At 40.2% G+C, this 16,652-nt stretch overlaps 1 protein-coding gene and 1 long non-coding RNA gene across 2 annotated transcripts; one reads left to right on the top strand and one right to left on the bottom strand.

Moving 5' to 3' along the window:
• Window positions 1-5,072: 5,072 nt before the first annotated feature.
• Window positions 5,073-6,862, bottom strand: LOC121055571 (RING-H2 finger protein ATL65-like). The gene has a single exon (XM_040528342.1). It carries the CDS (start codon window positions 6,746-6,748, stop codon window positions 5,636-5,638), a length of 1,113 nt encoding a protein of 370 aa, XP_040384276.1. The 5' UTR covers window positions 6,749-6,862; the 3' UTR covers window positions 5,073-5,635.
• Window positions 6,863-8,376: 1,514 nt separating this feature from the next.
• LOC107305129 lies at window positions 8,377-14,420 on the top strand. Its single transcript, XR_001551227.1, has 4 exons — window positions 8,377-8,431; window positions 9,287-9,364; window positions 13,460-13,587; window positions 13,745-14,420. It is a non-coding gene; the product is annotated as an uncharacterized LOC107305129 (long non-coding RNA).
• The last annotated feature ends 2,232 nt before the right edge of the window (window positions 14,421-16,652 follow it).

Raw genomic sequence — 16,652 nt, 5'->3', positions numbered from 1 at the left:
TCTCGGTCAAGCGATCGGGCAGGTGGACACGTACGCACGACGACTTTGCTTGCAGAGAGTCTTCGTGTAGCACGCATGCGTGTGCAGTCAGTCCGACGTGTGTGCTCTACCTGGACGTGCCGGAAGTTACAGCGAAACATTTCTTAATTAATTCATGTACCATACTAGTTTAATTTTAGCATGCATGCTTGAATGGATAATGCATCCAACTAACGATTAGATTGCCGCATAGATATGTTATATACGACTTTACTTATTCTGTACCAAAATATATTCGATTTAAAATAGTACAAACTGTGACTATTAATAAGAACATGAAAAAGATCGATCATTTCATTGAGAACGGTGTTAATATATTTCAAATTACACTTTGTGCTACATGTTATAACCAAAGTTTTATTTGGGGCCATTCTTAAATATATCTTTTCATTTATGAAGGATATAAAACGGCACGTATGTATCCGAGATTAATGAAACCCCATCAGCTTTTAGCATCATCAGTTCGCTTTTTTCCCTCAAAATACGAAACCATATATTTACAAACAAAAACTAATTTATGAACAAATTTTTATATACGATTTAAAAGTAAAGACTACGAAAATGAAAAATAAAAAGCACCAGAATCAACTTTAAATTTAAAGTTAAAAATTTAAATTTTGGTTTATAAGCACAGATAGAAACGAAAAGTAAGGTCATTAGTTTGCAGCGCATGCTTAATTTCTAGGTGGGTAGAAAGTAGATCAAATATATTCGAAGAAAAATGGAGAAAGCAATGAACTATAGTTAATACCTATGGCATGAGTCGCATATGATCCTAAGTTGGGTAATTGGGTGAGAAATTTCGCAGGAGTGGACATACCAACTCGTTTCAAAATAAACGAATTGCGTTTTTTAGAATTTTTGACTATTCGTCTTATTTAAAAAATTTTATATTTAATATTTTTATTGTTGCTACATGATAAAATATGAATAGTACTTTACGTGTGACTATTTTTTTAAATTTTTTAAATAAGACGGATAATTAAACGCTCGACCTGTTCTCGGACTAAGTAGTATGCGTGAGTAATTAAGTACGTAAGTACATACGTAGTCGAGTGATGCAATGGGTGACGACGCACGTACTACGCGCGTATATACAAGAAGAGGTTGCGGCGAGGAAGGCGCGACTTGCTGGCCTCTCTCGATCACTCTCCAAACAACTTCTCCTACCTTTTCCTTCCTTTTTTATTATTATTTTTCCTGGAGATCTCAATTACTAACTCGGTTCCTCCGTCACATAATAATCTTATTTTTCGTTTTTTCGTGTCCAACGTTTGACCATTCATCTTATCTACCATTTTTTGCGATTAATATTTTTATTGTTACTGGGTGATAAAATATGAATAGTATATGTGACTAATTTTTTTAAAGTTTTTTATAATTTTTTCAAATAAAACGAATGGTCAAACGTTAGACACGGAAAAACAAAAAATAAGGTTATTATCGACGGAGATAGTAATACATCTCAATTGTACTCCCGCGTCAGTATGTTTCACATTTACCTAATTAAAAACTGGTTAAAATTTTGATGTTTTGGTACGGGTTACAGGCTCAATAAAACAATGTTATAAGAAAACTTCAAAAAAACCACACGTGTTTGGAGTTTGATAAATTTGTCTATTAATTCACCCAGACACTTGAGAAACAATGGTACTTGTCTTTTCGTTTTCGCTTATACTTATAAGTTAAGATTTAAATGTTTAACTTTAAATTTAGTATTGAGTTTAAGGTTTTTTATCGTAGCTTATTTTTTATCTTTTGCTTTTAAATTGGAAAAACATGTTTATAAAAATTGTATTTATAAATTACTTTTTTTTTGTTTGTAAGTATGCCGCCAATCAATTGGGCTGAACCTATCAGTAACACAAAAATCTCTCCGGTAAGAAAGGTGTTTGAAGTGTCTAGGAGCAAAACGGTCACGTATCACACAGGTACAGAGTCGTCATGATCTGGCAATGCCGCTACTAATCAACCATTCAACTACAAGCTTAATTACACGCTGGATTTGCCATTTTGATTCTTCTCCTTGTCATTTCCGACAAAAGTTTCTCTTCCGTGTAGCTGTTAGTTACTACCTCCGTCCCAAAATAAATAAATTTATAAGTTTTTGATAGAATTTTTGACTATTCGTCTTATTTAAAAGAATTTATGGTTAATATTTTTATTATTATTACATGATAAAACATGAATAGTATTTTATATGTGACTATTTTTTAATTTTTTAATAAATTTTTTAAATAAAACGAACGGTCAAACTTAGAAATCATTTTTTTGGCGGAGCAGTAATTAGCTATAGGTAACTCCAAGTGCACCTGATCTGATGTGCTCCCCCAGCACCAAGCATCTCTCGCATCGCATGCGAGGCGCACAGTAAAAATCTCTCCATCTTTTTACTCTCAGCATTGTGCTAGCTGCTTCTGCGCGCAGCCGCGCAGGTTGGTGCAGTCCACACTTGAGCAGTCGAGCTGCTTGCTGATAACGCAGTACATAGCACACTTGATCTTCATCAGCTCAGCTCAGACCATGCAAAAAGACAGGTCTCCGGTACTGTACTATACTAGCTAGGACATTGCATGCAATGCAGCCTATAGATAGCTAGAGAGAAACATGTGTGTTGTGTCGGTCAATCGATGGCAAATGCTGCTTCTTTCTCTGAAACTTTTCTCTTTTTTTTTTTCATGGACTCCTCCATGGATCGATGGATCGGCTGGTGAACAGCAACAGGTCACAGGCAGCAGCTAGCACAAGGCTGAAAAGAGAGCAGTACGTATCGTCAGTCAGCTGTAGGGAGGAGTAGTGAAAAAGGAAAAGAAGGTTTGAAAGGAAAGGAAATTGCATTGCATTGCATTGCAGAATCCAGAAGCAGGGGTGGCCTTTTGCTTTTGCTTGTCTCCCCTAGCTCGAGATAACAACAACAAGAAGAAGAAGCAGAAGCTTTAGCCATGGCAATATGGCATGCATGCCAGTACTTGTTGGCCTCTCCATGGACGATGGATCGATACATGCATCAGTACCAATTCATCACTGCTAGCTAGCTAGTACTCAGATTATTAACACACGATTTTAGTTCGGTGGTGTCACTAATTTTCAGTTACTATGCATGGACCAATGCAAAGGTGGAGCAGTGTACGTTTTTCATGGCTTCAGCAGCAGGGTGTATGGTCCTGTAGCTCATACTATGTCCAAACGCTGTGACTGAGACTCGACAGAGCTATGAGAAGCTCCAATATCTCAAGCATGTCACATGTAGGTAACTATAGTTTAGGTAAGATGTAATAACCATGTATAATTGCAGCCTCGTCTTTTTGCTTCTACTTATGTTATAAACTAAAATTTAAATTTTTAACCTTAAATTTGAAGTTGATTTTATAAATTTTCACTAAAATTTATTTTACAACATTGATTTATGGAAGGTGTTTACTGTTTAGGCTACCAGTGGCCTCATGGACTGAAACCACTGGTTGAAGCTCATGTCCTCGTAGACACATACTTTCTCTCTTGAAGTATAATACGACTACTTTTAAAATTAAAATTTGTCTTAAAATACTTAATGCTTCTTTATCTATCTTGTTATCTCAACCATTAATGAATCAAAAGGCTTCCGGTTCATGGCATGCCAACCACAAAAGCGACATGCATGCACGACTGTCGTGGCTCTGTCAAGACTGATCAATCTCAGCCTCGGCTCACCTCACCCCTGCTCGACTTGTAAAGGCAAGCATGCAGCTGCTAGGTCAAGCTAGCTACCCACTGTAGTATATATATATATATATGTATACCCGGTCAAAAAAACTTAACGTATGATTGGTTGAGTTCACCTTGATAAGCATTAGAGAAGTAAACGAATCGTAACCTATGGATAAAACTTTTGTATTTTCATTCTTCAGGATTAAGAAACAAATATGAAAAAAAAACATATATTATGCGATGAAAAACATCCCGCAAATAATATTGTTTGGCTTTTTCATAAAAAACAGTCGAACGACATATTTGCAAACAAAAAATAATTTGTGAATAAAACATTTAAATCGTTTTGCAGATATATCGTTTTTCGTTTGCAGATATATCGAACAACATATATAAAAAAATTATTTATAAATTATTTTTTATTTGTAGATACATCGTTTTCCTTTGTTCTCCAAAAGGCTAAAGGACGATCCTGTAAACCTAACTAGCAGCTAATTGTGACATCGAGTGAGCGAAGCTACTAAGGACTTGTTTAGTTCTAAAATTTTTTCTAAAAACATCACATCAAATTTTTTGACACATAAATAAATTATTAAACATAGATGAACCAAAAAACTAATTGTACAGTTATGGAAAAAATCTTGAGACGAATCTTTTGAGTCTAATTAGTCCATGATTAGCCATAAGTGCTACAGTAACCAGTATGTGCTAATGACGGATTAATTAGGCTCAAAAGATTCGTCTCGCGGTTTCTAGGCTAGCCGTGAAATTCGTTTTTTCATTCGTGTTCGAAAACTCCTTCCGATATCCGGTCAAACGTTTGATTTGATGTTTTTACCAAAAATATTTTGGCAACTAAATACCACCTAAAAGAATATATAGCGAAGCACCGAAGGTACCAGTAGCTAGCAGCCGTCCCAAATGGCAATAGAAATGGACAGGAGAGTCCTTTTCCAAGTACCAGTGTGGGAGAGACCCAGCTACTCCTACTACCACCACCACAGAGGCGATCGAGCTTTGTAGCGTTGTGCGTAATCTCAAGGACCAGGAATCTCCCAACCCGTAATCCACACCCTCCCTCCCATCGATCACATGTGCATGCACTGCATTCTCTACTCGATCGTGATCCATCAGCCTAGCTCGATCTTGTGTGGGAACAAATCCATGCATGCTAGCTCCCTGACAGCACCCATGCCCTCAAAGTTTACTATTGTACTCTAGTACTACTACCTCACACCCCATGCCATGATTAGATAGAGAAGATACTACTACTACAGTACTACTGCTGCAACTCCATCCACGACAAAAAGAGACAAACTCTGATCTTATGCAGATATTATTACATGATCAGTTTCATAACCTGAAAATGTGCTTGTTGGCAAGCTCAGAAGCATAGCCTCCTGAATCCAAATGTACTACTAAGCTCAGTAACAGTGTGCTTTTTGCATATGAATCTCTTTAAATACTGTTTTGAATCCATTTTCAACTTTAAAACACATGCTAGCCGAACAATGTGTCAAATGCACATCCTTGCAAAGTTGCAGTAGCCAAAGAACAAAAGAAATGCAGGACGAGCTGAAAATTCAGTTCCTTTTTTTTTTTGATTGGGCAGTTCATTGATTGTGGTGGCGGCAGCAGGAGCAGGTTTGCCTCAAAGTCCCCGAATTCCTCATTCTTCCCGCCGACATTCTCCAATTCGGAAGCAGTTTTGAAATCCGTACGCCATCAAAACCTCCCCCACACCCCCACGCCTTGAAATCCACGCACGCAAAAAAAAATACACAAAATTTCACCAAAAAAAAGCCCAGCTGATTCATTTCGTCTCGTTACAAATTCAGACTGAATTCTCCGGCGATCGCCGGCGCGCGCCGGCGGAAGCGGCGATCAAACTTTCATTGCCGGTTAATTGCTAGTATGCCCCTGTGAGCCAGCGCATGAACCCGTGGAACGCGTTGCCCTGCTCCTCCACCTCGCGCCGCCGCGCGGGCGGCGCCGCGCCGCCGTCCATGTCCCACCACCACTCAGCAGTGGCCGCCGCCGTCACCGTGCCGGCGTCGTACCGGCTGCTCCACCGCCCGCTGCTCCATCGGCTGCTCCACCGGCTGCTCCACCTGTTGCTCCACCGCTCTTGCGACCGCGCCGAGCTGAACGACGCCGTTGGTGTCACCGACGACGGCTGCCCACGCTCCACCTGAGGCAGCGGATGTTGGCTCGGCTCGCCGGTTCGTGGAGCGGCTATGGCGGCGGCGGCGCTCGGCTGCTTGATGACGACCTCGAGCTCCTCCTCGACGAGGTACTCCGAGTTGGGGAGGGTGGGGAGAGGGTATGCGCGCACGGCGGCTCCCTCGGGCGGCGCGGCGGCGACGGCGGCGGCGGAGTTGGTGTTGGAGCGGCGGCTGCTGATGCTGCCGAGCTCGACGCGGAGGAGCTCCGGGAGCGGCGGGTGCGGGAGCGCGATGGAGGCGCGGCAGAGCGGGCAGGACGGGTTGGCACGGAGCCACGGGTCGACGCAGCGGGAGTGGAAGGCGTGGCGGCACGCCGGTAGGAGGCGGAGCTCGTCGTCGTCGCGGAACGCGCTCTGGCACACGGCGCAGTCCCTCGACGACTTCGGGAGCGCGGCCAGTGAGGAGGCCAGGGTGAAGAGCGGCAGCCGCGCGATGAGCCGCTCCATCTCCGCCGCGTGCTCGGCCGACGCCTTCCCCTGCTCCCCCGCGGCGCCGGCACGGACCACGACGGGGAGCACCGGGGCCGCCGAGGAGGCCGCCGCGGCGGCGGACGAGCCGCCCCGCGCGTGGCGGCACAGGTGGCGGATGAAGTAGTGGATGGAGACCGACGCGAGCAGCATCACCACCACGATGACGGCGATGATGAGGATGCTCGGCGATATTCCCGCCACGCTCCCGCTCCCTCCCCCGCGCTCCTCCCCCTTCACCCCGTGTCCTCCACCACCCCCATCGTCTGCCACCACCGGCACCCTCCTCTCCGGCGACGGCGGCGGCGGAATCACAGCAGAAGACATCATCAATTCGATCCTCCCGTTCTTGAATCTTGACTAGCTCCTCCTCGCTTCTTGGTTCTTTGGCTCGTTGGTGGTGAGGAGGAAGAAGAGGGTGGTGAGCTGAGCTGCTGCTGCACTTGTCTGTGGCTTATAAGTAAGGTTTTGTCAGGACGCGAGGGCGGCCATGGCTGCTTGTCATTTATACTTCTGCCGGGAAATTGTCCGGGAAAGAGACGCTTCTGCTCATCCTAATTGCTCTTGGATTCTTTCTCCCCTTATTTTATTTTATTTAAATTTAATTAAACTTTCTTTTTAAAAAATCACAAGAAAAATCATCATATAATGTGTACTCTATCCAGTTAGTGTTTTGAGTGTACTACATTTTTCACAACTTGGGATTTGAGGGGCCCAAGAGGGTTTCCCTCCGTTGAATTGTTGCTTTGCCCTTGTATTATTTTGCCTAATTTTTTTGATAAATTATAGCATAAGGGTGGAGGATTATGATTGGAGTGCCATTGTTCCTAAGGAAAGAATCAACATGGCCTAATTTATGAAGGAATTATAGTAAAGAAAGAAAAAGATCGATAATGACAAGTAAGTTTCACACACTTGAGCCGTGAGATATTTGGAACAATTTCAGAATAGACAGCCTTGTAGCATTTTTCTCTTTTGAAACAGGCCGCGTGGCAATTAGGGAGGTGGCGTCGATGATCTCTTTTTGTATTATTATTTTTAACTTTTGAGTTGTTTTTGCGTTAAGGTTTATCTCGTTGTTTCGTTTTTTTAGCTTATAAGCTGAATTTTTAACATTGGATTTAGAATTAATTTTGAAGTTTTTATTTTATAGTTTATTTTCTAGCATTTGTGTTTATATCACTAAGAACACAATATATAAAATTTTGTTTATAAATTATCTTTCGTTTGCAAATTTGTTTGCAAATTTGTTGATTGGTTTTTTCTTTTAATATGCTAACCGATGACCTTGCATAATGCATAATTAGGACTTTTATCATATTATATCTATTAGTCTTTGCTGTATAAGTTTTATCTTTTTTACTTATGATTACGAAAAGCAAACGGATGACTTTGATAATATGTCTGGGAGGGCATGCGTGGAACGTGTGCACGTCGATGGCTTTGCAGGCATGTCTTGATGAAGTTATTAGGGCTGTCTCATGGGTGTGTGATGAGCTGTGGCGATGACATATGGTGGGTTGGGCGTGGGGCATATGTTAGGGCACCAAAGTTTGGAATCCGGATTCAGTCACATTGCTCCGTGGTCTCCGGGATATTCTCGGTGATATTATGTCACTGACGTATGAGACTCACATGTGTTTGGAACTATATGGGTCTCACACATCAGTGACTTAATGTCACCGAGAATATCACGGCACAATATCACTGCATCCACGTCTCAAAGGTTTGGTAGAGCCGTTTGCTTTTGTGTCAGGGAACCTAGCTTATCTACGGTAGGAGACATGCACGTGTCGGATGGTGAACAGGAGGAGAACATGAAACCTAGGAGGCAGCCCAGGGCTAATCAACGTTATACTGGGCCTGATTGGACGATCTAGCTATTGGGCCAAACTGGGCCGTGTAATGAACTTGTATATAAACAACACGTGAGCTGGCAGATAAACTCGGCTTGGAACACGACGGCGGCGGCGGCGGCGGAAGGCGTACTTGTATCGTGTGCAAGCTTCGTTGGTTCGTAATACTAAATCCTATCTCTCGCCCAAGTTGATCGCGTTGTTCCCTGTGTTCTTGTTCGCGGATCGTTGCGTTGGATAGTTGTTAACACTTTTGTTGGATTTTTACGTGCCCTTTTTGTGATTGGCTATATTAGACTTGTCAACGTGTGGTGCATTACACAATCTTCTCGGTTTAAGGTTATATATAACCGGTGTTTGTAATTTTCTCGTGTTTTTTTAATGAATTAGCAGAGCTCCTGCTACAGATTAATTAAAAAGAGTATGAGTGTAGCATGCTAAACCATTACAAGTATAGTATAAGCTAATTAAATCAATTGTCACTCAGAGCTGGCATTTCGTAGAAACGAAGGCCTATCCGGTCAATGGGTGGGATTTGCCGCATATATCGAACTAAAAATTGAAGATGTTGGGACTAGTTTAAATTTTGACCTATCAATGGAACATGGTTTGTTAAATTTTGAATTGGACAGACACTTTTACACGAATACAACGACATCAATGTATATACCCAGTTGCTCGTGGACTGTATATCAAAGACAAGCAAAACGAGTGCTTGCAGCTTCAAGATAAACTTGCCTCTTTTTTCTTGTTGATAAGAAACTACATGCATATTTCTTCTGTATAAAAATGCCATTTACAATAATACAATTATTACTATATGTCTGGCTGACTGGCTCCATCTTTTTCTTTGTTCAGCTTATAACATAAGTAAAATTTTAAATTCTAGAAATTAATTTTAAAGTTGTTTTTAAGGTTTTCTTATCATGGTTTATTTTCTAGCACTTGATTTTAAATTATTAAGGATATATGTAGAAATTATATCCTCATTTTATTTATTTATCACCGATAGGTTGTAATGGAGGGAACCGATGACTTGCCATGGAGAGCAAAGAATAACTCTCTTTGGTAAAAAATAATAATACTTTAGGTAATCTTCTATTATCCAAGTTTCATATCAAATTGAGCATATTTTTTATTTGTGTTGTTTGGACCACTTTTAAACATATATCTTTACTTTGGACATAATAAATTTGTCGATGTTGTTGTTGTTTAAATCACATCAAACAATTTTTCTAGCCATGTCGGATCCTCCTTTCGGTGGGAGTTTCTCGTATATCGGAGCTGGAGCCTATGTATTTGAGGTCAATAATATGTAGTGCAAATTTATTTATAGCGGTCTAAACCGTAATAATGACAAATTTGCTATGTCTAAATTGAAATGATAGATTTAATAATAGTTCACAGTAAAAATTAGATAATAAAATATGGACAAGATGCAATTTACTTAAATGAAAAATTCACGCTCCGAGATTTACCCCACCAGTATTGTAGTTTTTACCATTGGGTACTGGAGACTAGTGTATTGTACTGAGTGGGCTTGTGGCGGGCTACTTGGATCTCGTCGTCCTACTGGCTCTACAACTTACGGGCCCACCAGCACTGCATCGTAGAACCAGCTCAATTTTACTTGTTAATAGTTATTTGCCGATGTTTTACTTTAAGTTATAATATATCCATCCATCAAATGGACCAAATATATAGATTGCATAGAAACATAATCTGTTTATTTGGTCTAATTTTCTTTTGAGTGGGAAGCAGTTGGATTTTTTACTTCTGTTCGCTTGGGTGGGAGCGCAAGATTGGATTCTTTTTTTATATTGTCGGAGTATATATATATATATATATAATCCATATGCATTTAGAAAAAAGACTAAAAGTCTTATAGCGTACAACAATTGTTGTCATAGCATGAACTCCTTTGGTGAGGTATCCGTCGGACCCCTATTTGGGTTTGGCCCATGGAACACAAGAGGGAGTGTTGTCTTGTGTGTGACAAAAAAAAAAAGCTTAACATCTTAAACTAGGATCATAACAAAGCACACATATAGGTCGGGCAGCCCGACGACATAATACCTTACTTCTTGTACCGTGTTCTCGTGTTTTCTTAGATGTTTAGAGAGACTAGATGTAGGATTCAATCCTCCCAATGTCCATCCTCTACTTTTGGGAGCATGATCCTTCTTTTATAATTTTATCGAGGAGATACCAGAGTGCCTCAAAAGAGATGACTACATAAACCTAATTAATGCTACATAAACCATTAATAGGCACACCCCTATTTCTATTGTTGGATGACGTGGCCCTACCTGGGCTGCACGACGAAGGAAGTAAACGGGAGTACCAGCCGTTAGAAAGCTTGTGGTCAAGATCTCCTCGCTAAGGGCTCGCTGGTCGGAGGTACCTCTGCGTTGGTTGGCTGTTATTTAGACCAATGATGCACACTGTTCCTCGGGTTCCAAAATAATAACCCTATTTAGGTTTGGCCCATGGAACACAAGAGGGAGTGTTATCTTGTGTGTGGACGAAAAAAAAGCTTAACATCTTAAACTAGGATCATAACAAAGCACACATATAGGTCGGGCTGCCCGACGACATAATATCTTACTTCTTGTACCGTGTTCTCGTGTTTTCTTATATGTTTAGAGAGACTAGATGTAGGATTCAATCCTCCCAATGTCCATCCTCTACTTTTGGGAGCATGATCCTTCTTTTATAATTTTATCGAGGAGATACCAGAGTGCCTCAAAAGAGATGACTACATAAACCTAATTAATGCTACATAAACCATTAATAGGCACACCCTATTTAGACCAATGATGCACACTGTTCCTCGGGTTCCAAAATAATAACCACGGGACTGATCGGACAAGGTGAGTCATGTCCACTTTTTAACACCTACTCATGGAATGACAGGGGTCACTCTTATCCAAATTAATGTGAGAGCACAGGGCATGATGTGCCAGTCTGCCACACATATCTAGTGTCAAGCTCTTGCGATATCAAATGCAATAAGTAGGAGGAGCCTTCGTTCCAAAGACTTCTTCAGGGAGTGGGGCACACATATCATCGCTTTGATGCCCTTCTGAGGGGCGTCGAGTGTTGAGTCGCCCAATACTTATCTATCTTTTGGATGGAGTGGTCGGATCAAAATATCTTAGGAATAAAATACTACGCCCTTCGTTTTAGTTTATAAGATGTTTTTATATAAATTCAGATATAAATCAATATATGTGTTATATTTATCTGTTTAAATCTATTAGTATTAGAAAGCCGGCAGAGCAACTAAAAAACTAGAGGAGAAACTGTTGGTGGCTGTAGTTAGGAGTAGCTAGCAATTGCTGCCGCTGCCTGCAGTAGACTAGCAACTCCATCTGCAAGTGCAACGAATGGCTCGCTCTGACCGCTTCTCCTCACGTGCATCCATGTCCCCCTCCTGCCACCACCTGCATCATGCCGGCCAGCCTCTCCTCCTCTGCTTCATCACACTGCCTGCCGGCCAAGCCAATGATCAACTACTGACACTACTAATCCAGCATCTAATCTGGTCTGTGCTCCCCATTTTTTTTTCACTTATCATTATGTTGGAAGTCAAATTTGAATTTTAGATTTAAAATTTAAAGTTGATTTTAGAAAATTTTTTCATCGTAGTTTATTTTATAACATTTGCTTTTAGATTGCTAAAAACATGTATTCGATTGGATGATTTACATGGTGCTGGAATTTCTGTCTACCTAAGCTGTGTTTGCGTTTGTCTCTTAATTTCTTGAGCTGAAAAAACGACCCCACCCCACCTTGTGCATATCTTATCTATGCATACGGGTGGAATGAGCTAGGAGTCACAACTAAGGCTCAAATACGTTATCTTTTCTAACTTTTTTTTTAATTTTTATAAGGGCTCGGATCGTAGGCTAGGGTTTGAGTCTTTGTTGTCCTAGACATGGTTCCACCCGCTACTTTTTTGTTTAAAAATCAAATCCTTAAATTTAAATCGAAAAAGTTTAATTCTTCGATGCTCCTTATCTTACGTATCCACGGTCAATATAACTTTCTTAGAGAGGGATATTTCGACATTTTGTCATCTTCATTAACGTCTCCTTATGACAAAAGAGGGAGTAGCATTGCAGTTGATCAGCATGACGTGATCGTGCAGGGTATTTATATATTCTGATGGCTTCTGGTTAATCCTGAAGGCTTTTCTAGATTCTCTTCATCGGATTATCTGTATGGTTTAAAGTAAATTGAATTTACAATTGTAAAAGAAGTTAATAACTAACTTAAAAGACAATACTGATATCTGGTTTGATTTGATTCTCTGTTCCACCAACTTTAGAATTCCACATGCTATATTGCTATACATATGTAAGCATGCATGAACATGATGATGAGAAGCATATAGAAAATGTCTTTGATTCATGTTGCTTCTCCTTTGCTCTCTTTTTTTTCTGTCGAAAGTAACTAGCTTTCAACAATGCATATGGTTCATCTTAATTCCCACACAGAATAGAGAAGAAAATCCTAAGCTTCAAAGGAGAGTTTAAGCATTGATCATGCAATTTTTTTCTTAAACAAAAAGATCAGCATCGTCTAATCTTTTGATCTCTATTATTTTCTCCATAAATTGCAAACGATAATTAACTAATAATACTCCCATGTCTGAAAATACAAACACTTAAGTGTGTTTTCACGTCAATTAGGTGGGTGAATGAAATTAAGTGAGGAGCAAGTGAACAAATTAAATGAGAAATTGTTGTTTGATTGAGATGAGAAAATAGGTGAGAGAGTTCTAATATTCTGGGGAAAAAATGGAGATTGAAGTTGCTATATTTTAGTATTGAGAAGGTAATTAAAAATCCACAAAACCATTAGAACATGTCCCATGCAAATCTTTTATCAAAAGGTGAATAGTAACAGTGATCCTATGTTGCTTTAGAGAAATTAAGAATTAAAAAAGATCTCCCATGCAAATTAAGAACTAAAGTCTTAGTAGAAGAGAGTGCTTTAGGACCAGCGGATCATTAAATCGAATTAATAAAGAACTGATTCGGCAAAATGCAGCATGCCAAAGCTCTCAGCACTGAACAAGACCATGTCAGTAATTTTTTTTAGAAAAAAAAACCAAGAAAGTTATGCGATGAAAACGACAGGAATAACCTAATAGAGTTTATCTACCAAATGATGGAAGGAGAAAGTGAAGATAGCTAGCTAGCGTTGGAATCAAGCGATCCACTGTCCTGCAGGTTCGATCTATCACTCGACAGACAAAAAGAAAAGAGAAGTGATCGAAGAGAGGAACAACAACAAAAAACAAAGGTATCTTTCTTTCTTTCTTTCTTTCTTTCTTTCTTTCTTTCTTTCTTTCTTTCTTTCTTTCTTTCCATGGTCGTATACAAGACATTGAGAAAAGAAGAAGAAGAAGAAGAGCGTCACTCAGTATGTGCTTTGCTTCTCTCACACACAAACCGTACAGGTGAAACACAAACAATGCAGGGAGAGATGAGACGACGACGACGACGACGGCCATGATCAAGGCTTTTGGAGCTCAAAGTCGAAACGTGTCCCCTGCTTCTCTTTAGTATTTGTTCCTTGTAGCCACTTAGTGGTAGGTAGGCAGGCAGGTTCTTTTGGTTAAGGAGGAAGAAGAAGAAGATGATCAAAAGGAAAAAAGAAAAGAGAAGAGGAGAGGTGTGGCAATGGCAATGGCAATTCGCAAGTGGCACAGCTTTGGAAGCCTGACTACTCTACTCTCTCTTGACTGTGCCATGGAATGAATCGATTCTCTCTGCCTCCTCGCCATGCGTCCACTTTCCGATCAGAAAAAAAAAAAAAGGCGAGCTTCCATACCATTCCGTCGCTGCAAGACACCACTACTACTCGTCAGTCATCATCTTGTTCTTGAGTATTCAAATGGCCAAGAAAAATCAGCACCATACAGCATCAGAGGGAAAATATATATCAGCAGCACTGGTTGCAGTTGCTGGCACTGAGTTCCTTTATACAGTTCTAGAACTTGGAAGGTAAAATTTGTTACAGTACATCCAAAAGGGGGTAATTGCGTATGGGACACTGCCAATACTTGAATTGGTTCAATAACACTTAAAAACGTGTAATTAGCTAATGAACACTTTTAGTATTATTTTATTATATCCGTGCTGATATTTAGTAGTTGTTTATATCTTAATTGACTTGAGGACGATCTGGTCACTGTATGGCAAAGACACTCCACCTCGGTGAGCGCGCACTCTGACTCCCATGAGCCTTCTTGATTGATCCCACTTATCAGCAACTGTGAGCTTATACATCTGGCATTAAGAGGCAAAAATATATTTTAAATTTTTTTCTTTCTTTGTCTTTCTACTAAACAATTAAATAATAGCGAGAGTGTCCATCATGCAATTAGACGTTTTTAAAGTGTGCTATAGATAATTCATATCTTGCAATGTACCATAGCTAATACTCCCTCCATACATAAATGTATGACAAATAAAATGAGAGGGAGTATCATGTTTCTTGGGAGTGTTACAGCAAATTTTGCCTCATTCGGTCTTGGCCATGGAGGTTTTCACGAGATTTCAATCTATCTGTCCTCCAATTAAAAAAAACATATTCCTATGTATTTACAAGCTACACCAAGTTATTGAAGCTGCTTTGCTGATGCTCCAGATCTTCACTCCTTGAACGTCACTCCATCCAGAGCGAACAGTATCGTCTGACATAATGATAGGTGCCATAGCAGCGAGAGGTGAAACTTTCGACAGATGATAGTTGCTCGCTTTACTATACTCAAACTGAGTTTAGGCCGATATGGATGTCTAAGTTTAGACTTAAAGAGGTGCATAGTGAAAATAGACGAACTGTAGCTCAAACCAAACAATCTGGATACATGGCCAGCAGAATAGATGTAAGCGTTCGGTGATCACGACCAGAGGATGGACCGTATGTGTCTTAGCCAGTAATGGGCCTGAGAGAAAAGTGCTCTTGTGGCCAGCCTGCTTGTGCAAATGGGCCGGACCTCTGGTCCAGCCCATGGTTGATGCCCATCCTGCAAATGGCTTTTCATATCGTTTTCGCCGGCGGCGCAGAGGAGGGGTGTCTTCACTAATTTAGAACACTTTACGAGACAAACCCTCCTGTAAACAACAAAATATTTATGGGAGCGTTCGGAGCAAGAGAGAAAAACTCTCTCATCTTTCATGAGCGTGCATTCGATACTATTACACCGTCGTTCTTTCGCTTTTACTTATATCTATAAGTCGAATTTTGAATTAACGCGCCCTAGTCGGTTCGCTGCTAACTTGGCCGGTATAGATTTACAGGGCTTTTGCAAATTTGCCATTAATTTTTTTCTTTATTACAATGATGTCACTCGAAAGACAGTTTTAGTGGTAATTTTGTAATTTTCTAATGGCAATTTTGTGATAAAGATTCAATCCGATGACAAATTTGCAGTTGGCCCTAGATTTACCGATCACCTTCACATGACATGGTAATGGAACAAGACACCAAGACCGTCATATGGCTTGTTAGGATCAAATACATATATATGAGTATCATCTCTTCGTTTTTGTTTATACTTATAAACCAAAATTTAAATTTTTAATCATATATTTGAAGTTGATTTTAGGGGGTTTTTTTATCGAAGCTTATTTTTTAGTCTTGTTTTTTAGATCGCTAAGAACACGTACATAAAAGTTTTATTCATAAATTATCTTTCATTTGCAAATATATTATTTGGAAAAACCAAACAATCACCCCTATAAGTTTAGATTGGAAAAACGAAACTTTTTTAGAACCACTGAATTTTACGTGGGAATCAGAATACTTTATTCAGGCACAGGCTTGAATTATCAGTAAAGCAATGGTGAGTAGCAGCGTGTAGCGTCACAGATAAAGATTTTGTCCTTGCATCCGATTTTCCTCAAGCCCACTCCCTTTCATGAAAAACTGGTGCTACCTTGGCCTCAAAGTTGTGCTAGCTACCTTTGTCGATTCTGGTGTTTGTGCACTTTGTATATTACCACAAAGATGAAGAACACATTAGTGGTAACTGATAACTCCACAATGAAAAAAGAATGAGAATTATTCCTGATGAAAGGTTTGAGCTCAACTTTGGGTGAGCACTCCTGGTGGCTTTGGATCTCTCATTCATGGTGCATGTGTATGTCAAAGTCTCACTTTGATTCTCCAACACCCATGGTTTCCTCCCCCCCTTTAATGCTTTAACCACACCTTGCTTGTGGGCCGGCCTCTACATCTTGATCCTGCTTCCCTAAGCTTTGTGAGGTTCAGATTCAGAGATAAAAACATGTGGTATACTGCTGCTATTAAGGCCCTCATAACATCTGTCACCATAATCATCAAAGGCCATCATCTAATAA

This window comes from Oryza brachyantha, chromosome 10 (genome assembly GCF_000231095.2).
Source record: "Oryza brachyantha chromosome 10, ObraRS2, whole genome shotgun sequence".
Classification (NCBI taxonomy): Eukaryota; Viridiplantae; Streptophyta; class Magnoliopsida; order Poales; family Poaceae; genus Oryza; species Oryza brachyantha.
Note: the sequence above shows the minus strand (reverse complement) of the source record. Positions and strands in the feature narration are given on the sequence as shown.